Here is a 25782-nt window from a genome sequence, read left to right on the forward strand (position 1 = left end):
AGAGGGGAAAAATATAAAAGAGACCTAAGGGGTAATTTTTCACGCAGAGGGTAGTACTTGTATGGAATGAGCTGCCAGAGGAAGTGGTGGAGGCTGGTACAATTGCAACATTTAAAAGATACTTGGATGGATATATGAATAGGAAGGGTTTGGAGGGATATGGTCCGGATGCTGGCAAGTAGGACTAGATTGGGTTGGGTTGGCATGGACAGGTTGGACCGAAAGGTCTGTTTCCATGCTGTACATCTCTATGACTATGAGATTTAGACATCAGCAAAAAAGACATCTCTCAATCACCGTACAGCTATGCATAAAGAACAATATATTAAATCTAAATTCAAGGGCTGGACTGCATTCACCAATTCCTTCCAAAGATAAACCATCTTCAACACATTTTCCATTGACTTGGAAAAGTAACTTAAGTATACACTTCCAATTCCTGTAGCAAGACATCACCATATCTTCATAACAGGCCCTAACATATAGGGAAAGGTTACAGAAGTTAGGGCAGTAAGGGAATTTAATGTAATAAAGCTGCAGCATTACACAGCTGAGGATGAAAATGTGAGTTCGTTCCTGTGATTGCACACATACATCTGTATTGTGATGTAAAAGGATTTCACACTGCAGGAATAGAAACACATTTTGGATCATTTTTACATACTTATGACATATACCAGCCATTAAATGGAACACAGGAGAAGATGAGGACTGCAGATGCTGGAGATCAGAATCAAAATGCGTGATGCTGGAAAAGCACAGCCGGTCAGGCAGCATCCAAGGAGAGTCAACATTTCCAGCATCAGGAATGAAGAGCTTATGCTCACAACGTCGTCTCTCCTGCTCCTCAGATGCTGCCTACTGGCTATGCTTTTCCAGCACCACACGTTTTGACATTAAATGGAATATGGTTGGCAAACATTGTCCTTTGCCAGTGTGGGAATGCAGCTAAACTAAAACCATAGCAAAGAAGAGAAAAACACTATTTTTAAATGTGTTTTAAAAAGAACTTAGTGGGTGAAAAAGTAAAATGAATATCATCTTAACCTTCAAAAACATGGCCTTGAATATAAAACCGGTATTAAGTTGCACTATATACGTATTTATAAATCACCAGTTAGATTTCAATTGAAGCAATCAAGGCCGAGGAGAAGTACGGCACAGATTTGCTGGAATAATACTGAGAGGGGGAAGGACTTCAGAAATGTAAAAATGCTGGGGGTCGTTGTTCGAACACAGAAGGTTAAAGGGAGACTCGTCATTAGCTACTATAAAGAGTCAGGCTAATCGGAATGTGATTCCAAAAGCACTGAAACTACAGCAGAGCAGATTCAGAAATTAGGCTGACTTTGTTGCCATCATCAACATGTTGGAGAAGTGACTACTGATCGCCACCGACAAAAGGCTCACGACCTCTCCCCGCATGAAAACCTCTGGCTTTATATCGGGGAGGAAGATAGAGCGAATTCCTGAATCCGCCACCCGCTGCATGCTCCGGGAGGAAGCAGCCCCGGGAGGAAGCAGCCCCGGGCAGCACGTGTGAGGAGGACGGGAGGAGGGTAGGGGGGGTCCCACACCAGGCCCCCGGGGCTCAGCCTGACCGCCCACAGGCTGCACTGCGTGCCCCAGAACTGAAGCTGAACCCCTAGTGCCAGCGGGAGAGAGGAAGGGGGCGGGGGGAAGGCCATGCCGGCCCGGCCCACTCACTCACCCCCTCCCCTTCCCCGCCGCCCTGCTCAGCTCAGCCCAGCCCCGCTCCGGCCCCCACGCTGTGAGACGGGGCTTCTCCGCCTGGCACCTACCTGGTCCCGCAGCTTGAGGAACACCATGGCCCCGCGGCGGCTTGTGCTGAGCTGGCCTCGGCGGTTACCGGACAAACCCCGAGACCGAGGCCGCCCTCGATTTTCCGCAAATGCCGAAAAATCAGAAACGTTAAAAAAAACCCAAACTCACAACATTACCGCCACCCGCACCCCGCAGTAATCTGCACGGCCATTGGCCCTGGCACCACGGGCACCGCAAACAACAACCTCAACCATTGGAGCAGCAGCTCGAGGGACGTCAGCGCTGCCCTTTGACCCTTTCACCTGAGAAACAGCAGAGAGAGGGAGATCAGGTTTGGAGAGCGTGTGAGGTAACAGTCAGCACCATCATACCCCTCATGGTCTGTGTGTGTGTGTGTGAAGGGCGGCTGTGATTGTGGGAATTCGGGAACGGGGATGTGTGAGGAGACAAGGATCTGGGGGCGGTGCGAGAGGGGATTGGGGGATGGGCGGGGGTGTGGTGTGAGGGGGGATTGGGGGAGGGGCGGGGGTGTGGTGTGAGGGGGGATTGAGGGAGGGGCGGGGGTGTGGTGTGAGGGGGGATTGGGGGAGGGGCGGGGGTGTGGTGTGAGGGGGGATTGGGGGAGGGGCGGGGGTGTGGTGTGAGGGGGGATTGGGGGAGGGGCGGGGGTGTGGTGTGAGGGGGGATTGGGGGAGGGGCGGGGGTGTGGTGTGAGGGGGGATTGGGGGAGGGGCGGGGGTGTGGTGTGAGGGGGATGGGGGTTTGGGTGGGCGGGGGTGTGGTGTGAGGGGGGAATTGTGTGGGCGGGGGTGTGGTGTGAGGGGGAGGGGCAGGGGTGTGGTGTGAGGGGGAGGGGCAGGGGTGTGGTGTGAGGGGGAGGGGCAGGGGTGTGGTGTGAGGGGGGATTGGGGCAGGGGTGTGGTGTGAGGGGGGATTGGGGGAGGGGCTGTGGTGTGAGGGGGGATTGGGGGTGTGGTGTGAGGGGGGGATTGGGGGTGTGGTGTGAGGGGGGGATTGGGGGTGTGGTGTGAGGGGGGGATTGGGGGTGTGGTGTGAGGGGGGGATTGGGGGAGGGGCGGGGGTGTGGTGTGAGGGGGGGGATTGGGGGTGTGGTGTGAGGGGGGGATTGGGGGAGGGGCGGGGGTGTGGTGTGAGGGGGGGATTGGGGGTGTGGTGTGAGGGGGGGATTGGGGGAGGGGCGGGGGTGTGGTGTGAGGGGGGATTGGGGGAGGGGCGGGGGTGTGGTGTGAGGGGGGGATTGGGGGAGGGGCGGGGGTGTGGTGTGAGGGGGGGATTGGGGGAGGGGCGGGGGTGTGGTGTGAGGGGGGGATTGGGGGAGGGGCGGGGGTGTGGTGTGAGGGGGGGATGGGGGTTTGGGTGGGCGGGGGTGTGGTGTGAGGGGGGAATTGTGTGGGCGGGGGTGTGGTGTGAGGGGGGATTGGGGCGGGGGTGTGGTGTGAGGGGGGATTGGGGCGGGCGTGTGGTGTGAGGGGGGATTGGGGGAGGGGCTGTGGTGTGAGGGGGGGATTGGGGGTGTGGTGTGAGGGGGGGATTGGGGGTGTGGTGTGAGGGGGGGATTGGGGGAGGGCCGGGGGTGTGGTGTGAGGGGGGATGGGGGTTTGGGTGGGCGGGGGTGTGGTGTGAGGGGGGAATTGTGTGGGCGGGGGTGTGGTGTGAGGGGGGGATTGGGGGAGGGCCGGGGGTGTGGTGTGAGGGGGGGATTGGGGGAGGGCCGGGGGTGTGGTGTGAGGGGGGATTGGGGGAGGGGCTGTGTTGTGAGGGGGTATGGGTGAGAGGCAGGGGCTGTGGTGTGAGGGGGGATTGGGGGAGGGGCTGTGGTGTGAGGGGGGATTGGGGGTGTGGTGTGAGGGGGGATTGGGGCAGGGGTGTGGTGTGAGGGGGGGATTGGGGCAGGGGTGTGGTGTGAGGGGGGGATTGGGGCAGGGGTGTGGTGTGAGGGGGGGATTGGGGCAGGGGTGTGGTGTGAGGGGGGGATTGGGGCAGGGGTGTGGTGTGAGGGGGGGATTGGGGGAGGGCCGGGGGTGTGGTGTGAGGGGGGGATTGGGGGAGGGCCGGGGGTGTGGTGTGAGGGGGGATTGGGGGAGGGCTGGGGGTGTGGTGTGAGGGGGATGGGGGTTTGGGTGGGCGGGGGTGTGGTGTGAGGGGGGAATTGTGTGGGCGGGGGTGTGGTCTGAGGGGGAGGGGCAGGGGTGTGGTGTGAGGGGGGATTGGGGCAGGGGTGTGGTGTGAGGGGGGATTGGGGGAGGGGCTGTGGTGTGAGGGGGGATTGGGGCAGGGGTGTGGTGTGAGGGGGGGATTGGGGCAGGGGTGTGGTATGAGTGGGGGATTGGGGCAGGGGTGTGGTGTGAGGGGGGATTGGAGGAGAGGGTGTGGTGTGAGGGGGGGATTGGGGGAGGGGCTGTGGTGTGAGGGGGTATGGGTGAGAGGCAGGGGCTGTGGTGTGAGGGGGATGGGGGTTTGGTTGGGCAGGGGTGTGGTGCGAGGGGGGATTGGGTGGGCGGGAGTGTGGTGTGAGGGGGAGGGGCAGGGGTGTGGTGTGAGGGGGGATTGGGGGGGGATGTGGTGTGAGGGGGGATTGGGGGAGGGGCGGGGGTGTGGTGTGAGGGGGGATTGGGGGAGGGGGTGCAGTGTGAGGGGGGATTGGGGGAGGGGGTGTGGTGTGAGGGGGATTGGGGGAGGGGATGCGGTGTGAGGGGGATTGGGGGAGGGCTGGGGGTGTGGTGTGAGGGGGATGGGGGTTTGGGTGGGCGGGGGTGTGGTGTGAGGGGGGAATTGTGTGGGCGGGGGTGTGGTCTGAGGGGGAGGGGCAGGGGTGTGGTGTGAGGGGGGATTGGGGCAGGGGTGTGGTGTGAGGGGGGATTGGGGGAGGGGCTGTGGTGTGAGGGGGGATTGGGGCAGGGGTGTGGTGTGAGGGGGGGATTGGGGCAGGGGTGTGGTATGAGTGGGGGATTGGGGCAGGGGTGTGGTGTGAGGGGGGATTGGAGGAGAGGGTGTGGTGTGAGGGGGGGATTGGGGGAGGGGCTGTGGTGTGAGGGGGTATGGGTGAGAGGCAGGGGCTGTGGTGTGAGGGGGATGGGGGTTTGGTTGGGCAGGGGTGTGGTGCGAGGGGGGATTGGGTGGGCGGGAGTGTGGTGTGAGGGGGAGGGGCAGGGGTGTGGTGTGAGGGGGGATTGGGGGGGGATGTGGTGTGAGGGGGGATTGGGGGAGGGGCGGGGGTGTGGTGTGAGGGGGGATTGGGGGAGGGGGTGCAGTGTGAGGGGGGATTGGGGGAGGGGGTGTGGTGTGAGGGGGATTGGGGGAGGGGATGCGGTGTGAGGGGGATTGGGGGGCAGGGGTGCGGTGTGAGGGGGGATTCGGGGAGGGGGTGTAGTGTGAGGGGGATTGAGGGGGCAAGGGTGCGGTGTGAGGTGGGATTGGGGGAGGGGCAGGGGTGCGATGTGAGGGGGGCTTGGGCGAGGGGCAGGGGTGCGGTGAGAGGGGGATTGGGGGGCAGGGGTGTGGTGAGAGGGGGGATTGGGGGAGGGGCAGGTGTGTGGTGTGAGGGGGGATTGCAGGAGGTGAAGGAGCGGGGGAGGTTAAGGAGGGGTTGGTGTACGTTAGGGGAGTTTCTGTGAGGGTGTGGAGGAGTTAGTGGAGTGGAAGTTGTGTGTTTGGGGAGGGGAGCTTGGGTGTGAGGGAAGAAGGAGGTTGTGGGAGGGGCCTTATGAGATGGGGTTTTGGGGTGAAGGAGTGGTGTATGAAGATGGGTGTGAGAGCAGAGGCAATAGAGTGTAGGGATGGGAGAGAGGGAAGGCGACTTCACCAAGGCCTTCGGGATGTGCTCTAGCAGCTCCAGTCTTTAACAGCACGGAGCAACCACTGGTCTGCTGTTGTGCAGAAATCTTTTCTGTGACCACTGTTGGGCTTTAGTCAGCTCCTGCCATCACTTGGAGTGCCTTGAGAAGAATCCTCAAGTGTTTTAAGCTTCATCTTCCCTGGTCTCTTCACCTATAATTGTTTCTCGGTTCTTAACTTGCGTTGGTTCAGGAGATATATTGTTCATACCATCAAGCTTTGCAATACTGCATGCAATTCTGGTCCCTCAGCTATAGGAAGGATATTGTGATATTTGAATGGGTTTTCCGAAAAGATGTACAAGGACGTTGCCAGAGTTGAAGGGTTTGATCCATAGGGCAAGGCTGATTAGGCTGGGACTGTTTTTTCCTGGAGTGTCGGAGGCTGAGGGATGACCTGAAAGAAGTTTACCAAATCATGAGGGGCATGGATAGGGCGAATAGACAAGGTCTTTTCCCTGGGACAGGGATGTTCAAAACTAAAGGGCATTGGTTTAAGATGAGAGGGGAAAGGTATAAAAAGGACTTGAGGGGCAACATTTTCATGCAGAGGATGGTGTGCATATGAAGTGCCAGAGGAAGTGGTAAAGGCTATTACAACATTTAAAAGGAATCTGGTTGGGTATACGAATAGGAAAGTTTCAGAGGGATATAGGCCAAATGGTGGCAAATGGGACTAGATTTATTTAACATATCTGCTCAGCATAGACGAGTTTCCATACTGTCCGGTTCTATGATACCAGAGGCATGTTATCCTTGGTGCTATATCCGTCAGTTCAAGCAATTATGGTGCAAATATTTTGAACTTTCGAGTGCAGGAGATTGTTGATTAAGACTATGTGTGCAGTGAGGTTTCTAGTCCAAAAAGATTCAACACAATCTTTTAAAACTTTTCCTAACCATATCCTTTAGATTTCAAAACTAACGTTGATTTGTTTTTAAAGCAGACTTTTATGGCCTTGACTTTCCCCAAATCAAAAGGGCTCAGTTCAGTTGAAGGCTAATCTTAAATAGAAAGTGGCTTCACAGCCAAAGTAGTGACACACACAAAACATTTGTTCACTGATATCGTTCCAGCTGCATGGAATATAGTCCAAGTTGTCCTATTCATAAGCCCCGGTGACACTGATGTAATCAAACTAAATAGTGCTATTTTAGAATTGTTAGCGAGAATGATTATTGGCTATAGATCCACTTTTTTTAATTGCTTGAAACTGACACAATGCTGCATGTTTGTTGGAGTGACAGCTGCACAACAGATTTATTAGCTCCAAGCCAATCTAGTTTTAGATAGCTATATTAACTAGCATTTCTATGATAGCTTGAATAAATCTAAATAAACCACTTGAAATGAAAATCAATCCCCTCTCTTGGCCATCTGGAGGACTTGAAAGATTTGGTGACACTTTAAACTTGAAGGAATTTTCTTAGTCTCAGCTTTCATGTGCCATCAAAAACAATTATCACATTGTCATTTGTGGGAATTTACTGTGCATAAGATAGTTACTGATTTGACATGTACGACAATGACTGAAACCAAGTCAATTAACTTACATCAAACACTGGGAGTGATTTCTGTCAGGTATAAGATGTTATAATAATTTATGTTTTTTCTGTCCATTTTTGTTTTTTATTCACTCATGAGTGTCACTGGCTAGGCCAGCATTTATTGCCAACTACTAGATGCCCTTAGGAACGTGATGGTGAGCTATCTTCATGAATTGCTGCTATTCATATGCTGTAGATAGACCCACAAAGTCATTAGGGAGGGAATTCCAAGATTTTGACCCAATAACATCAAAGGAACAGCAATATGTTTTCAAGTCAAGATGGTGACTGGCTTGAGGAGGAGTTGTGGGTGATGATTTTCCTATATCCTTTGAGATGAAAGTAGTTGTGAGTTTGGAAAGTACTGTCTTTTAGAAGCCTTGGTGAATTTCTGCAATGAATCAGGTCGATTGTACACGCAGCTACTGCTAAGCATCATTGGTGGAGGAGTGGATGTGATGCCAATCAACTCAATTGTTTGTCTTGGATGGTGTTAAGCTTATTGAATGTTGTTGGACCTCCACTCAGCCAGCCAAGTGGGAAGTATTCCATCATACATTTGTGCCTTGTAGATGGTGGCAAGACTTTGGGGAGTCAAGGCGGAGGGGGTTACTCACTGCCAGATTCCTACCGTCTGACGTGTCCTAATAGCCACTGTGTTTATATGGCTACACCAGTCGAGTTTCTGATCAATGCTAGCCCCCAGATTGTTGTTAGTGGGGGAGTCAGTGATGGTAATGCTCTTGAAAGTCAAGGGATGACTGTTAGATTTTCTGTTATTGGAAATAGTAATTATCTGGCATTTATGTAGCACAAATGTTACTTGATGCTTGTCAGCCAGTCTGGATATTGCTCAAGTCCTGCTGCATTTGGACACGGACTGTTTCAGTATCTGAGGAGTCATGAATGGTGCTGAACATTGTGGAGATAAGGTAATTGAAGTAGCAAATAATATCCAGTGAAACTATTCTCCTTTCATCTTTTGATCCTGTTGGCAGTGTTGGTCATGGTTGACCACAATGTGTTCCTCTCTCTCCACTGTCATCCAGCTGAGTGAGACCGCTTTCATTTGGTCGCATTCTTATCTGCCCTGTCACCAGCAGTGATATCATCGACAATGGTGTTTCTTTTTCCTGCTCCTGCGACATTACCCCAAGCCCCAAAGCTCTTTCCTGGACTTGATCTGTGTGCCACAAATCCAGAAGGCTGAATTTTGTGTTTCTGTCGGCAAGAATTGAACCATTAGGAACCTGATGTAAGTTCATGGTACCTGGCTGAACCTGGTGATGTGATTTAGATTTCCTGTCAGATCTCAAGCAAGACGATGCTCCATAGTTAAACACCAACCAGTCCTGTCTCTGTGTGGATTCTACAGTCAGCCTTTCTGTAAAAACAGCAATTATTTGCAAGCTGTGTTAATACCCAACAGAAGACAGGGTGTGAGCCAATGAGAATCATCAACTACAACCATCAGATATTCTTCTGTTGATTGGCAAACCACCTGAAGTTGGCTCTGAAGTCTCAGTAAAGCCAGAGGATTATCCAATGTTCAGGGAGAATAAACTGCAGGACTTCTCCAGCATCTCTTGAGAAGGTGATGGCCTCGTGGTGTTATCGCTGAACTGTTAATTCGGAGACTCAGCAATGTTCTTGGGACTTAGGTTCAAATCCCACCATGGTGACCATGAAACCATTTTTGGGCAATGTCTAATGATTCATTAACGTTCTTTAGGGAAGGAAACTGTCATCCTTACCCGGTCTGAACGAGAATCATTGAATCCCTGTAGTGTGGAAAAAGGCCGTTTGGCCCTCTGAAGAGCATCCCACCCAGTCCCTGATCCCTATCCTATCCCCATAATCCCACATTTGTCATGATTAATCCATATAGTTTGCACATCAGTAGACACAACAGACAATTTAGCATGGCCAATTCACCGAATCTACAATCTTTAGACTGTGGGAGGAAACTAGAGCCCACGCAGACACATGGCGAATGTGCAAACTCCACAGTCACCTAACGTTGGAATTGAACACAGGTCCCTGGTGATCTGAGGCAGCAGCACTAACCACTGTGTCACCCTACATGACTGCATTTGACTCCAGACCTTCAGCAATGACTGACTCTTTACTGCCTAGCCAGTGATGCCCTCATTCCTGTGAAGGAATAAAAGAAAATTCTTTGAGAATCATGAAGCCATTTAGGATGACCAAATTAAACTAGGCAGAGATCACAGCAATGATGAGCAGCAGTAGTGTGCAGCCATGGGACGGGGTCTGTTGCAGGAAAAGGATGAATGGTTTTATTTAGAGCATAAGGGTGTGATTGATTGACTAGCAGAATTTGAAATAAATTAGAAAGCACTGGATCGAAAAAGACTCAGTTATTGGCATTGATCAGTACGCAGTGCAGCTTTGCCAGTTCCTCCAGTGACAGGATATATGAGTGTGTGCATATTATGGGAATGTGCTGCTTCCTCTCCAAATAAAAAACACGAATGATGCAAATTGCTTGAACATGGGGACTGTCTGGTGGTAGTGGGTCTCTAAGGTACCTCTTGCAGCCTCAATAGGCCTCTACCTGCCAGACAGATGATGGGGAGAGGCTGAAGGCTGTATATCAAGTGTGTGAAGGAGGATATTGCAAGTCATCTAACCATTGCCCACTGCTGAGATAGAGACTACTGGTGGATCAGTGCAGTCATTCCATTAGGAGAAAGTGAGAATTGTAGATGCTGGAGATCAGAGTCGAAAAGCACAGCAGGTCAGACAGCATCCAAGGAGCAGGAGAATTGACATTTTGGGCATAAGCCCGCCTTCAGGAATGTGGGGGCGGTGATGAGTGTGGAAGGGGACTGCAAGATAAATTGGGTGGGGAGCTGCAGGGAAGGTAGTTTGGAAGGTGATAGATGCAGTGGGGGGTGATGGTGATAGGTCGGAATGATAGATGGGAAGGAAGATGGACAGTTGGAACAGTTCAAGAGGGCGGTACTGAGTTGGAGGATTGGATCTGGGATGAGGTGGGGGTAGGGGAGATGAGGATACTGGTGAAATCGATGTTGATGCCATGTGGTTGGAGTGTCCCAAGGCGGAAGATGAGGTGTTCTTCCTCCAGGAATCGGGTGTCTAGGATTTGGCGATGGAGGACTTTGGGCATCCTTGGTAGAATGGGAGGGGGAGCTGAAGTGCTCAGCAATGTGGTGGTGGAATTGCTTGATGCACATGTCCTACAGATATTCTCTGAAACGTTCCATCAGTTGGCATCCTATCTCCCCAATGTAGAGGGGACCGCATCAAGAGCAACGGACACAGTAGATGAGCTGTATGGATGTGTAGGAAAATCTCTGCCGGATGTGAAATGGAGGTCATTCCATTGCCAATGCAGAGTCTTCAGTGGTGAGCATAGCAAGTGAGGAGGCTCTGCATCCATATATTAACTCTGGCTTGAAACACAGAGTATATTTGGGAGTGGGCAATACAGTCAGCTGATAGTGTTTGTGATTCCCTTGCAATTTCCATGCATTAGCAGTCCACCATTGAACCTCAGCAGATCTAGTCTAAAAGTGAAAGTCCCAATATCCCTGTAGCCAGTAACAGCGCTGATACAGTGACCTCATTGGGAGACATTTGCAAATCCATTTTGGGTCAAACTCTGACAAAGATTTTGGAAGCCAAGCCTATGCTGTGCCTCAGGCTGAAGAAGGGCCCATAATGAAGATCACACCAGCCTGCTGAGGTGGCAGAGGCAAAACAGGAGAACCTAGTGGAGTTATGGAAGGTGCTGAAAAGATGTGGGTGATGAAGCAGTCCATTCAAAATCTCTGCCATATCTCAAATGTGAGAATGCATTGTTTCTGCAATGGAGAGACTGGTGGATATGGAAAGACAGACCCAGAAGACCATTCAGTGGAAGCCTGATGTTAACAACTAAGCTGCATCCATCACTGGGACCATGTGCTTACTCAATGGGAAGCAGAAAAATGCCATCTTGCAATGAGAGGCCAGGCAATTGAACTGCAGGGTGCAGGTTGAAGTAAGTTGCATGGACAAGATGAGCTTGAAGATTACATAAAGGGAGAAACTAGAAATAAAGAGAAAGAAGTGGGTTCAAGGGTAAGGTAGGGTGAACTTGGTTGCAGAAGAAGGAGAAGTGTTAAACAAGGGGAAGAGGAAAAACAGTAGAGATGGCTGAATGGATAGCTTCAAACATAGTCCGATTCTCCTCACTTGTTGGTAGTGATATTGGAAGAAAAAGGAGATGTTTGGAATTGAGGAACAAAAGGCAGGAAATAACAAAAATATGAGACACAGTGGAATAGCGTACAGCTCTTCCAACTTGTCATACTAGGACTGAGCCCTCAAGTGAAACTATACAGATCTATGCATCAAAGGGAAGATTGAGCTTTAAAAGACTGAGGAAAAACTAGAAAGGAAGTTGTCTCAGGGTATGTTTGTTGTCCTTATGTTTACTAATACCACATCAACTGATGGTTGGAAATGAATCAGAATCCAGCAATGGAAATAGATGAACCATTAAAGATTCAACATGTTCAGCAGGTCTGGCAGCATATGTGATATGGGAAACATTATTGGTTCTGCTCAATGATCTTTCATCAGATCTGGAAAAAAGATTACCAACCTGAAAGGTTAACTTTGTTTCTCTCTGCACAGATGCAGGCTGACATGCACAGCATTTTATTGTGCTGTCTATTTTCATTTCAGATTGTTAATAGTCGTAGTATCATAATTTTACTTAAGTCATGCTATCTACTTTCTCAATGTTCAATAGTTTGACTGCAAAAGCAACTCAAGTTTACACAGCACCTTTAGTGGAATACGATTCCCTACAACATGGAAACGGGTCCTTCGGCCCAACAAGTCCACACCGACCCTCCAAAGAGCAACCTACCCAGATCTATTCCCCTACATTTACCCCTGACTAATGCACCTAACAGTACAGGCAATTTAGCATAGCCAATTCACCTAATCTGCACATCTTTGGACTGTGGGAGGAAACCCACACAGACACGGGGAGAATGTGCAAACTCTACAGACAGTTGCCCGAGGTGGGAATTGAACCCAGGTCCGTGGCTCTGTGAAACAGCAGTGCTAACCGCTGAGCCACCGTGCCATTGGGATAAAATATCCCAAAGTGTATCACAAGAACATGTTACAACAAAACAGGATACAGTCATGAAGAAACTAGCATCAGTCAACAAAGGCTTATTCAAAGAGGTTAAGTCTTAAGGTCCATCTTAAAGGATGAAAATGAGATGAAAGGATGAAAGAGACATGAGCAAGTGAAACAATGGAAACCAATGCTGGAGTGATTAAAATCTTGGATGCTCAAGTGGACAGAATTTGAAGATTGCACATAGTGTGTGTGTGTGTGTGTGTGTGTTGGTGGTGATGGTTGTGGAGGGTGTTGTACAAAGATGGTTGTGGAGGGTGTTGTACAAAGAAAGAGGGCAATGCCATGAAAAGAATTATAACCAAGGATGATCACTTAAAATCAAGATGTTGTTTGACCAGGAGACAATGTACTTGACAAGCAAAGGGGGGAATAGGACTTGAAGTGATTCAGTACAACTTTATAGAGGAAAATGTGGAAGATCACATTGGAAGAGTCAGCGTTAGAGTTAGCAAAGGCATGCATAAGGGTGTCAAAGTCAAATGATGTTATGAAGATGATCTTAATCTAGCTCAAAGATGAAGTCGTACCAGAAAGATCAATTATCAGTACTGCCTGATTGGCTACACCCACAAGGACATTATTAACTATTTCTGTTGTCTCTTCTAAATTTATTGATCTGATTTGGAGTGTTATCATAACTTTATTTGTTTTACTTGCCAGTTAAATAGTATTAAAGAAAATTAGCACAAGTACAGGTAAAGGGCTGAAATTTTACAATGAGCGTCTCACCTCCTGACTCCCCAATTGTGTTTGCCATCTAAAGACACAAATCAGGAGTGTGATGGAATACTCCATCTGGATGGGTGCAACTCCAACATCATTCAATAAATTTGATAGCATCCAGGACAAAGCAGCCCACTAGAATTGTACCAATAAAATTTCCTTCCTCAATGACAGCACACAATAGCAACCGTGTGCACCATCTACAAGCTGCCCTGTACAAACTAACCTTCACCAGCTGCACTGCTCCTTCATCAGCAGGTTTCAAACTTGTGACATTCACTGGAAGAACCAGTACTAGGAAGGTGCAAAGGAACATGAACATCTGTAATATCTCACCAAGTTTTATACATCCTCACTTTGAACTAAATCACCATGCCTTCACTGTTGCTGAAACTCTTTCCCCATCAGCAAGCGTATGTATCTAGAGCATGTGGACTACAGTAACTTTTGGGAAAAAGTCACTTCTACCTACTGAAGAGGAATTACTGATGAATAATATATGTTGGCCTTGCTATGATATCCACATTCCATGAATTAATACAAAGTATAAATCAAAAGCATTAAATTATCCACAAGATAGATTTGGAGATGCAATGGTTGATGAAAAAATTCCCATGATTTACATTTTGTTTCAGCAGCAAGATGGATATGATATTTTACTGTTATGTGATCAAAATAGTTACCTTTTTTCAGCATCTTCCAGTTTTCTATTCAGTTTGAAAATGAATCAATGGACAGTTAAACCCTCAGTACTAAGCAAACTAACTTTCTTAAGTATGCCTTATGTTCATTACATTACAAAATAAATTGCTTGGCAATATTTTCTCATCTTTCAAGTAAAAGTAAATCTGCAGCAATTGTAGGAATGTTGCATTTATAATGTATGTAACACCATTAACAACTCAGAACCTCAGAGCTCTGCTTAAGAGTCATCCAGACTCGAAATGTTAGTTTGCACACTCTCTGGATGCTGCCTGACCCGCTGTGATTTCCAGCACTTTTTGTTTTCAGTACAGTTTCCAACATCTACATTAAATTGGATCAGGTCAGATTAACCAGCAGACCAGTGGAGGTTGATTGTCACATCTTCCTAACTGGAAAGCAGTAGGACTTTCTATTCCCAGAGAGAGAGTTTGGAGGCAGAACGGACATTTTATTAAGTGGGCTGGTGATTTATCTGAATACCTGTGTCTTCCAGAAATGTTCCGGGTGAGAAGGTCCATGTTTTGACTTATGTACCTCACTGTCAATTGAAACTCTTACATAACCAATTAAGGGTCTCATCCAATGTGGTTTGTACTAATAGCTTCAATTTAGCTTGTCACCATGTGCCATTCCTAATAATGCCAAACCGCAGGGATGGTTCATGGCCAGTGGCAATTAGTGTCTGATCAAGGGACTAGATATTGAGCAGGAGCTGGCTAGTGGGCGTCATCCTGGTCTTTGCTTGCAATTGCACTGTCTTCCTGTCCCTGCAACCTGTAAGAATCTCACCTACCCATCATGTACTTTTATCCTGGGCACTAAGCAAATTTGGTCTGTACAAAGTGCGCTTCGAAAAGCAGCCATGGCATCTTCTGCGGCATTGATGAGTGCAAGAGCTCCTCGCCTCTGATTGTCAGCAGCTCTCACTGGGTGGGATTTCTGCTGAAGGACCTTGATTCTAGATAAAAGCCCACTCGCGTCCTCACAAGTTGTGATTGGTGGGTAATTCAACAGGTCTACATTGGAAGAGGTAGTACAAGTCTCACTGGAGTTCCAACTGGAAGGCAAAACCAGTCAATGGTTTGGCAAAATTCTGCCCATTGTAACACTTCAATTTTTTACTTTATACCAGCGTCTCAGGAGGGCCACCGTTAGGCCAATTGTTGCTGAATTTGAGGGTTATGCTACACCATGGAAAGAGAATCGATCCGTTGAAACATTTCCTTAAAATTTCCTTAACAATCATGGGAGTCAGCAATCTTGTCCTCAGCCAGTGATTCAAACCTAAATTTCTGAGATGAAGTTTGAAAAGAAAGCTGAACGAATTGCATACGCATCATATTTCTTACATATGTTATCTAAAACTAAATCTTGGGGGATATACATTTAGTAGATTATATTTATAAGCATATGTAATAATTGATTTGATTTATGAAAGCACTGACATGAGAATTTTAAGAATTGCTCATATTGATGTTTTCACATTGTGCAGTATCTGAAGAAGCTGAATTATCAACATAAAAAGAATCATGGATGACAGTTGCCTTATAGACCCATGCAACAGCTGTGATTAAAAATATTGCAAAACAAAAAAGGACTGAGAATAATAATGCATTGGATGTATTAGAGGCAACAGGACAATGCTTGGCTGTGGACCAAATATGTTAGCGAGTTTTGAGAAGATTTGTAGCTCAGGTTGAGGTTCTGGATGTAGGTTTGAACGCTGAGTTGGAAGATTTATTTTCAGACATTTCGTCACCAGATTAGGTAACATTATTAGTGAGCCTCCGATTGAAGCACTGGTGGTTTGGCCCTATCTCTGTTTGTGTTTTAGGTTTCCTTGGGCTGGTGATGCCCTTTCCTGTGGTGCTGTCATTTCCTTTTCTCAGGGGAAATGACGTCACCACAGGAAAGGGCCATCACCAACCCAAGGAAACCTAAACACGTAAATAGAAAGCGGGCATACCACCAGTGCTTCATCCGGAGACTCATTGATGATGTTATCTAGTATGGTGTCAAAATATATGAAAACGAACCTTTCAGCTCAGGGAGCAAAGCTACATCCAGAACCAAATATGTTCCTCTGGATGCCTTAGGAGAAATCTGAGACTCTCATACAGAAGGTTCCCTAACCAGCTATCTGCTTACAAATTAAAATTCACTCATTTGTGCCTCCTTTTTACTCTCCCTGTTTTATATTTTGTGTTTCATAGCTTCTATTTGTTTCTATTGTACTCGGGTTTTCAGTTGTATAAAACTCTGCTTGTCTTTTCCTCTTTGTGAATACCTGTCACGTTTTAGATATTTTCTAATTAACCAGTTCAAAGATGTTATTACACACCTCTAGAGAACGTGGGACTTGAGCCCAGCCTCTTGGTTCAGAGGTGGGGCACTACCTATGCACCATTGGAACCCTCAAGGGACTGTAGGAAGCAATTGCACCCAAGTTGCATATTAATGGGAATGTAAATAACCTGTCACTTTTTATGTAGGTATGAAATTCTCATTTTCTATCTTTCTGCGTATGCTGTCTGGGTATTATTACTTCCTTACTGGCATTCTCTGGCAATGCTTCTCACATTTGCTCCGTGTTATGTCTGTCTCTCTTTGTTCTTTTGTACACCTCACTGTCTATATTTCCTCTCATGTTCTCCCAAGCCGCTCTGAGGTAGAGAAGCAAAAACTGTTCTGCAGCTATCAAGGTTAGAGCTAATCAAATTAACCATATCACCTCTTCATTCCCTTTGCCTCTGCCATATACAATTCTGACTTACCCAAGTAAACAGGCAGGCAATATTTTCCTATGTTAGTGCAAATGTCTCTGTACAAAGTGAGATGGCAAAAAGGCTTAACTGACCCAATGTAATCCACATAAATCATAACATGTCGAGTGAAATTTGTATAGACTTTGAGATTAACAGAAGATGCATGTAAGAGCCTAATGTTGCAATATACAATTCAGTTAAAGCATATTGTACTGCAATATACCGTATTTTTGCTGGTGGTTAGGGAAATGCATTTAGCTCACTGGTTGAACAGGCATAAATAACCAGTTGAAACAGCAGGAGATGGGATTTAAAATTAAGGAATTACACAGAGAGACAAAATGTGTAATGACAATGGAGGAAATAAAAGTATGAGTATTTTTAGAAAATTATATATTGCACAGATTTAAAGCAGTAATTTCATTTGGATTCACTGGCAATTTTTAACCTCAACTAAAAATGTTGTATGATTTTGCCTCAAACATATTCGACTTCAAATGGTTGACCAAACATTGCACAATTATCGCATTTGTCTATTTTATTTGATTTGCTGAGTGCACATCCAGATACACAAGTTCACTGCACAGGACCAATATCAATGCTTATCTAGGTCACTTACAGATGCTGGGAAATCAGACAGTTGTAGTCTAAAGAAAACGCAGTCCAATCATCCTGAAAGGTGGGGCTTATACCATACTAAAAATGGACAGAATGCATGAATTAGAGCTTGTCTCCTACGAGATAATTGCACACTGAATAACTTTGTTTACCTTCTTTATCTTGTTATTCATATGTTTAAAATAAAATCAATAATGTATGCATCCTGCTATTCCTCATTTTATGTTCTTTCTGGTATGTACAATTATGAAATCACGAGGGAAAACATGCAGTATTTTTCTAAACAATGTTCCTCCTACACTTGAAGAGTTATACTAAAAACTAAGGGAGAGGAACCACTTTGACTTGTCCTCTATTTGTTCATACAATGCGTTGTAGGCAAATCATAAGGATTAGACTAATTTGCAATTTTATGTTGTGTTATTTTAGTGCGTCAGTGTATTGTAAAGATGACCTTCTAATCATGTCCCTCAATGTTAGTAGTATACAGCTATTTTCTGTTGTCTATTATCAGGAAATGATAATTTATTCACTTTTTTTATTTTTTAAAAATTGTTCATGGGATGTGGGCATCACAGGTTAGGTTAGCATTTTTGCCCATCCCTAATTGAGACCTTGGTGATTTGACTTTTTAAATAGTTTAAATTGGTTGAAATAGGTCTACCCACTGTAGTGTAAGGGGGTCCTAGGGTCCTGACCCAGCAACAGTGAAAGAATGGTGACATAGTTCCAAATCAGAATGGTGTGTACCTTGGTGGGGAACGTGCAGATGATATCCTTCTTTTCATGTTCCTGTTAACCTTTTTTAAATGATCTATGCTATTCTAATTTTATAAACTGAACCTAGCTATATCAGGATGCTAAATGTTTTAATCCACTTATTAAATGCAGACCTGTTCCTCAGAGTATTGTGCGTTTATGTCTTTTAGTGTTCTCACCATTTTAGATATATAGGGTATTCTCTTTTTTTTAATTTTAAGATGCCCTCTTTTATTTTCAGAGTCACTTTAACTTTAAAGTGTTGTGTCTTATGTTCAATGAAAAGTATTGGTTCTGTGTCGTTGAAAACAATCTACAACAGATTAAGAAAATGTCTAACATTTTTTGTGCTAATTCATTGATTGCTGTTTCACATTACATTCCTACCCTTCAGTGCAGCAGATACAAAACAGATGCAAAGAGGTGTCGGAGGGGTATCAAGAACTTACAGAAAGTAGGTTAATGGTCTCATTGCATGTGATATGAATTTACATAATACCTTGGGAAATGCTCACTTGTAATGCAGCAAACCAGCAATGGGAACACGTAGCAATAAGAATTTCACACAGCCTTCCTAATTCAGTTGTCTGAATAATGATCCAGTTAGTCATAAACTGAAACCGTGACAACCATTTCTATGGGGCCGCAATATCGACATCTGTTTTGGCAAAATAATAAAAGCAAAAACATTGCTGATACTGGAAATCTGCAATTAAAAAGAGTCCACAAAATCGCTCATCAAGTTTGATAGTGTCTGTCGAGAGAGATGCAGAATTGACGCTTCAAGTATGACTTCTTCAGAACTGAGGAAGGTAAAAATATGATTAATTGCACACCACGGAAAGGAAGGAGGGATAGGAAGAACAGAAGGGAAGGTATAGGATAGAGTAAAGGGTGGGAGAAATTAAATATCAAAAGGGCAAAGGGAGCTATAATGATTGTGGTGAAAAAACACAGCCTGTTTTCAGTAAGATTGACTGATAGAATAATGTACAGCTTCCAGACAGCAATTTAGCAACACTTTACACAAAGTGTATCTTAAAGAGTAATGACACATGATAATTGAAAGTGTAGCTAATTGTTAATATTGGGTTTATCTTATTTAATGTTTGAAAACTGTACACCCATTCGGAAAGAAAATTCTTTTGGTGGTTCACCAGGACTAAATTGCTGGACAGTCTGCTTCATTGTGTGATGTGCACATGTAACGATGAGAAACTTAAAGAACAGAAAAAAGCCATTAAAGTATCCATGGCAGTTAATAAGGTTGTTAACAAGCAATAATTCCCCCCCACCCCCATATAGACAATTCGCTGCTGCCTAGCAAGAATCCACTGTGTATTCTAGTGTCCCACTAAAACATTACTGAAAGATCAATAATATTCAAGAGAAGCAACACAAATTACCAATTATACAAGTACTCTGCCATGTTTTCCACATTTCTTTGTCACTGAAGCTTAAGCAGGAGATTGGAAGCTGTGGAAATTCTACCCCAGCGTGTTGAGAAGTTTTCAAAAAGGCTTCATGATTTTCATCATGTAGAATCGTAGAATCCCTGCAGGAACACGCCATTCATGCCTTTGTCCACACTGACCTTCTTAACAGCATCCACCCAGACCCCCCCCCCCCCCCCTTCCTACCCTAACCCTGTAACCTTGCATTTCCCATGGCTAATCCCTGGTCACTAGACAATTTCACATGACCAATCCACCCAAACTGACGATCTTTGGACTGTCGGAGGAAACCGGAGCGTCCCGAGGAAACCCCTGCAAACATTTAGAGAATATGCAAACTCCACGCAGTCACCTAAACCAGGATCCTGATGCTGTGAGGCAGCAGTGTTAACCATCATGCCAATCCAGTTCAAGAGTTATGTTTATTAGCTAGACATGTACAAATGTAATGGAAAAGTATCGGAATCATATTTCTTTCCCTGATCTCAAAACAAAATTAAAATGGCAACTGGTTACTTTAGCATGTTTTCAAATATTGAAACAACATAGCTTCTAGACCAGTGCTTCCAGCTATTTGAACATGATGGAAAAAATAGAAATTGCTGGAGAGACTCACCAGGTCTGGCAGCATCTGTGAAGAGAAGAATTAACATTTTGAGTCCAGTGAAGAAGGGTCATTGGACTTGAAGCTAATTGCATTCTCTTCACAGATGCTGCCAGACCTGCTGAGTTTCTCCAGCAATTTCTGTTCTTCTATCCCAAGCACGTTATCATGATCTGTACCTATTGTTATCACGCATCCTTGGTCCCTAAGTGCCTTTTCAGTTTAGGCTATGATCTGTCATCTACCAGCAATAAACAAGGTCTAGACTTAGTACTGAGGAAGGAATGGTGGCAGCAAATGCACTCAAGCCAGAATACTACAGGCTGATATTGGTGCTACCTGAAAAAAAAATCAAGAATTGGATTTATTAGAATCAGCTACTTGAAATATATGCATAAATAAACAAATTTATTTTTAAATGTGGCTGCTTAGATCTTCTGCTGTGAATGTTTATATTATGTGAAACAACTATATCTGCCATAAAAACCTAATGAGAACCAAATTAACTGACTATATTGTAGCAAATGCAGTTAAAGGGAAGTGATCACCAGGGAAACTACCTTTCTGAGTAGTTTGCAGGTGACAGGTGACATTCTGGTCACCCAGAATAATGCCTACCTCTGTTTTAACTCTATCAATGTTTGACAGCCTCTAAGTGCACATGCAGTTTATGAAAGTTGCTATTGGCTTTTCTAATCATTGAGCAACTCAGCAATATAAACCTGGAAGTTTCTAAGTTCAGTTCTAAACCTATGCTGTGTTAGCTGGTTTTAGCTGGATTGGTATAGGTTGCTAATGTTAGGCTGGGCAACTCCAGATTAAAGAGTGGAAAAACAGTCAGGACTTTCTGCTTGTGTTCATTGTTCACTGGTAGCTGCTGTAAATGGACATATGCCGACGTTGAATGATAAGAAGCGTTGGAATATATAAGCACAAATAAAAGGAACATTTTATTAAATTACCCAGTTCCAGAGTTGAAAACAAGAATTTTGCTATTTATATTTGATTTAAGCTTTCTGATCACAAATTCGAAAGAACTTCTGGAAAACAAAAACAAAACCCAAAACAGAAATTGCTGGAAAAACTCAACAGGTCTGACAGCATACGTGGATAGAAATCAGAGTTAATGTTTTGGGTCCAGTAACCCTTCTTCAGAACTGATGGTAGCAAGGAAAAGGTTGGTATTTATGCAGAAGATGAGGTGAGCAGGGGGGACAGTAAATGATAGGTGGAGATAGAGCCCAGAGAGAGACACAGTCAGGCAGACAAAGGGATGGGTAAAGATCAGTCTGGGGAAATGACTAGCTGCTAATGTGGTTGATTGGTAGCTGACAATGTGTGTTAGCAACCCCTGTGATGACAAGGCCCGATATATGTGGGGGTTGGGGTAAGGGCATGAGAGAAAGTGTTCAGGCCCAAAAATTGTTGAATTCAATATTAATTCTAGAAGGTTGCAGGATTCCCAAGTGGAAAATGAGGTGTTATTCTTCCAGCTTGCGCTGAGCTTCAATGGAGAACTGCAACAAGCCTGAGACAGAGACAAAGGCCAGGGAACAGGGTGGTGCATTGACATTGTCAGGAACTGCAAGCTTAAGATTTTTTTTGTGGACAGACTGGAGGTGTTCTGAAAAGCAGACACCCAGTCTGAGCTTCGTTTCCCCAATGTCATTAAAAATCATATGACACCAGGTTATATAGTCCACCAGATTTATTTGAAAATACAAGCTTTCACACAGGTAGCTAGTTGGCACAATACGAAGGACACTGAATTTATATGTAAAAGATCAAAGGGTCATACAACTGATGCAATGTATTAGACAAACCTAGATGGCTGGGGATTGTGACTTGAAAGAAATTCTGGAATTTACATATTAATCCAAATGAAACCTACATTTCCATTCTAAGTCATTACAAAGTTAACAACTGCCTGGTTTGTCTAGTACATCACATCAGTTGTATGACATTTTCTCTTTTACTCATAAATTCTGTGTCCTGTTTGGGAACTAGAGGAATTACAATCCAATCTGGGACTCTGTGATGAATACAGCTCATTTTGTAATAAAACAGTGTGCTTCTGTCTGTAAAGGCCACACAAAAATAAATTAATTGACAAGGTTGGATATATGCAGTAAAGTGAATACAAAATAAACTACATTGCTAACACGTGACCATAAGATATAGAGTAGAATTGGGCATTTTGACCCGTTAAGTGCTTTGCAATTCAATATGCTTAGAGTCATAGAGACATACAGTATGCAAACAGACCATTAGGTCTAACTCATCCATGTCGACCAGATGTCCGAACCTAATCTAGTCCCATTCGCCAGCACTTGACCCATATCACTCTAAAAAAACTCGGTAAAAACTTGGATGCTGCCTGAACTGCTGTGCTCTTCCAGCACCACTAATCCATATCACTCTAAACCCTTCCTATTCATATAGACATCCAGATGCTTTTTAAATGCTGTAATTGTATCAGCCTCCACCACTTCCACTGGCAGCACATTCCATACACGTACCAACCTCTGAAAAGTTTGCCCCTTAGGTCTCTCTTATATCTTTCCCCTCTCACCCCATACCTATGCCATCTAGTTCTGGACTCCCCCACCCCAGGGAAAAGACCTTGTCTACTTATCCTATCCATGCCCCTCATGATTTTACTAACCTCTATACGGTCACCCCTCAGCATCCAACACTCCAGCCCCAGCCTATTCAGCATCTCCCTACAGCTCAAATTTTTCAATTCTGGCAACATCCTTGTAACTTTTTTCTGAACCCGTCCAAGTTTCACAACATCCTTCCTATAGGAAGGAAACCAGAATTGCATACAATATTCCAACAGTGGCCTAACCAATGTCCTGTACAGCCACAACATGACCTTTCAACTCCTATACTCAATGCTCTGACCAATAAAGGAAAGCACACCAAATGCCTTCTTCACTATCCTTATCTACCTGCGACTCCACTTTCAAGGAGCTATGAATCTGCACTCCAAGGTCTCTTTGTTCAGCAACACTCCCTAGGACTTTACTATTAAGTCTATATATCCTGCACTGATTTGCTTTTCCAAAATGCAGAACATTGCATTTATCTAAATTAAATTTCATCTGCCATTTCTCAGCCCATTGGTCTGATCAAGATCCTGTTGTACTCTGAGGTAACCTTCTTCGCTGACCACTACACCTCCAACTTTGGTCTCATCTGCAAACTTACTAACTAAATATATATCTAAATCATTTATATGAATGATGAAAACAAGTGGATGCAGCACCGATCCTTTTGGAACACCACTGGTCACAAGCCACCACTCTGAAAAGCAACCTTCCATCACCACCATCTTGAGCCAAGACTTGGCCTACATAGCCTTCTGTGGCAGAGTTCCACAGATTGACCACCCTCTGGCTGAAGAAATTACTCCTCATCTCACTTCAAAAGAATCGTGCCTTCACTTTGAGACTATGCCTTCAGATTGTAGTCTCTCCTACTGATGGAAAGGACCTGAGGGCATTCATTGATACTTGCTTGAAAGAACACGTTTATAGATGGTGAATGGGACTGAATTAGGATCAAAGTAATGATTTTATGAGGAACAGCTACTTTGATGAAGTAAAAGTGGGCAATCTTTTAAATTGTACCTTGTCTTTTGTGATTTAAATTGTTGCTTCTAGAGTTATTATTGCTTGCAACATTTTCTCAAAGATGACTGATTTGTAATGGTGATTTAAAGTAAAGATAAGTTTTCCATGTTTAAAATGATTATAGAATTGCATTTCTCATAAATAATGGAAGTATATTAAAGTGTTCCTCACTGCAGACAATATAGACTTTAACTGTAACTAAAGCACTTTGGGCTGTTCAAAATGCAAGTATTGAGTACTGAACAGTGATAGGAGAAAGGTTGAGGAAGTCACCAAAGACGTGTTCAAAGAGTTAAATTTTGAGAATTTCTTTGGAAAGTAGAGAACTACTATAGAATCCCTGCAGAGTGAAAGCAGGCCATTCAGCCCATTGAGTAGACACTGACCCTCCAAGGAACATCCCACTCAGACCCACTCCATCTATGTAACCCTGAATTTCCCATGGCTAATCCACCTAGCCTGTACAACCCTGGACACTATGGGTAATTTAGCATGGCCAATCTATCTAACCTTTGGACTGTGGGATGAAACCGGAGCAACTGAAGAAAACCCACGCAGGCATGGGGAGAATGTGCAAACTGCACATAGACAGTCACTCAAGGGTGGAATCAAATGTGAGTCCCAAGCGCTGTGAGGCAGCAGTGCTAACGCCTGAGCCACGGTGCCATCCATAGATTTAGGAAGAAGCTCCACTATGTGTGACTTAAATGACTGAAAATTGAGCGATAGGAGATAGACTGAAGAGAAGGTGGGAAAATACACAAGGTAACAGAGCTGGAAGAACAAAAAGCATGGTGGGTCTCCGACAGCACATGGACTGTAGGTTCAAGCAGCAGCTCATCACCACCTTCTCAAGGGCAATTAAGGATGGGCAATAAATGCTGGCCGGCCAGCAATGCCCATTTCCACAAGTGGCTAAAAAATTCTAACTTTATTTAAATTAGTTCATTAACAGGAGGATTGCAATTTGCTTTCTTGAGTTTTTGCTGCCATCTGCTGGTAACCTTTCAAATCTGGATATCACAAATCCTTTGAATAAATAATCAAGATAGCGTAATGAAAACGTTCTACAAAAGTTTGCAGTTTACATGTAACCCATTGTTTCTACTTCCTCCCCTCAAAAATGTTAAATGTCTATGATGGGAAAATAGTGACTACATCCACTAAATTTCCAACTTCGATCTATGAAATCAAATGTTTGGAATCCGCCTTGCATTCATCATAAACAAATCATGTTTTTTTTGGTCAATGGCCATTTTTAAGATGATCTGAAACTGCTATCTTAATAAAGACACATTACATAGTGTCACTGATAAAATACAGCTAGCAATATATTCATCACCTGATAGAAATGCAATAAATCAAATTTTGAAAAGAACAAATTTGAAATCTTTTAATCCATTTAGGGAGGTGATCACATGGCTGAAGGAATAGTATGGGAAAGAAGAGTATCATTTCATGGGCAGTAGCTCCATCACTGGGACATGGAGGAAGTGTACCATTGGTTAAAAACTCCACCTGATTGAACTGGGATGAAGTTCGAAATGGAAAGAGGATTGTCATGAGGACTTCATTCTTTATTTTCAAACAGTGAAGGGAAGGTTAGGGACAGAGCTGGTTATTTTTTAAAATTATTTTTTCTTTTACCCCCACACTACCGCCTAACCGCGGTAGTGCTTATTTTTTCCCCAGCACCCATGGTGTGTGCAGGTGTGAGACACAGTGAAAGACACAAGGTGCATGAATCTTTATTCAATTTCCACCACCAGGAAGATAGGAAAACACCCGGGTGGCCAGTGACAAGCCCTGCCCTTCACATCAAAGGGCAATGCTGTGTGATCAAAACAGTGAAGGGGAGGGTAGGGACTAAATCAAAATAGAGTTGGAGGGGGAAATAATGTACTCCACTCCCTGCAGCGCCCACCTCTCCCTGAACAAGTGTACCATTAACCAATGGTACACTTCCTCCATGTCCCAGGGTGTTGGTGGACACCGCGTGCTCATGAGGACTTCAAGCTGTTAAATAGGAAGGAAGGTTCAGGTGGAAATGGTTGTATAAATAATAGTCTGGGAACAAAAAAAGTGGAAGAAAGTATAATAACCATTGAAAAATGTGCTTTGGACACTCTTGGAAAAAC

At 45.1% G+C, this 25782-nt stretch overlaps 1 protein-coding gene and 1 long non-coding RNA gene across 5 annotated transcripts in view; one reads left to right on the forward strand and one right to left on the reverse strand.

Annotated features, from left to right (window-relative positions):
• Positions 1–2029, reverse strand: part of ankrd28b (ankyrin repeat domain 28b) — a 212250-nt gene extending 210221 nt beyond the window's left edge. Inside the window, exon 1 of one of the 3 annotated variants that reach the window (XM_072575703.1) lies at positions 1954–2029. Coding sequence is in view for 1 of the 3 variants with exons in the window: in XM_072575701.1 (XP_072431802.1) it covers positions 1803–1829 (27 nt within the window). In the remaining 2 variants the exon portion in view is untranslated. Of the gene's footprint in view, positions 1–1802 lie in introns of all 3 variants that reach the window. The other 2 variants (XM_072575701.1, XM_072575702.1) reach the window with 2 other exon arrangements.
• LOC140480608 (uncharacterized) lies at positions 1937–24631 on the forward strand. Of its 2 annotated transcripts, none has more exons than XR_011961353.1 (3): positions 1937–2164; positions 18343–18402; positions 23128–24631. It is a non-coding gene; the product is annotated as an uncharacterized lncRNA (long non-coding RNA). The 2 variants fall into 2 exon arrangements; XR_011961352.1 differs by having other exon boundaries at positions 1937–2134.
• Positions 24632–25782: the final 1151 nt, after the last annotated feature.

This window comes from Chiloscyllium punctatum, chromosome 8 (genome assembly GCF_047496795.1).
Source record: "Chiloscyllium punctatum isolate Juve2018m chromosome 8, sChiPun1.3, whole genome shotgun sequence".
Taxonomy (NCBI): domain Eukaryota; kingdom Metazoa; phylum Chordata; class Chondrichthyes; order Orectolobiformes; family Hemiscylliidae; genus Chiloscyllium; species Chiloscyllium punctatum.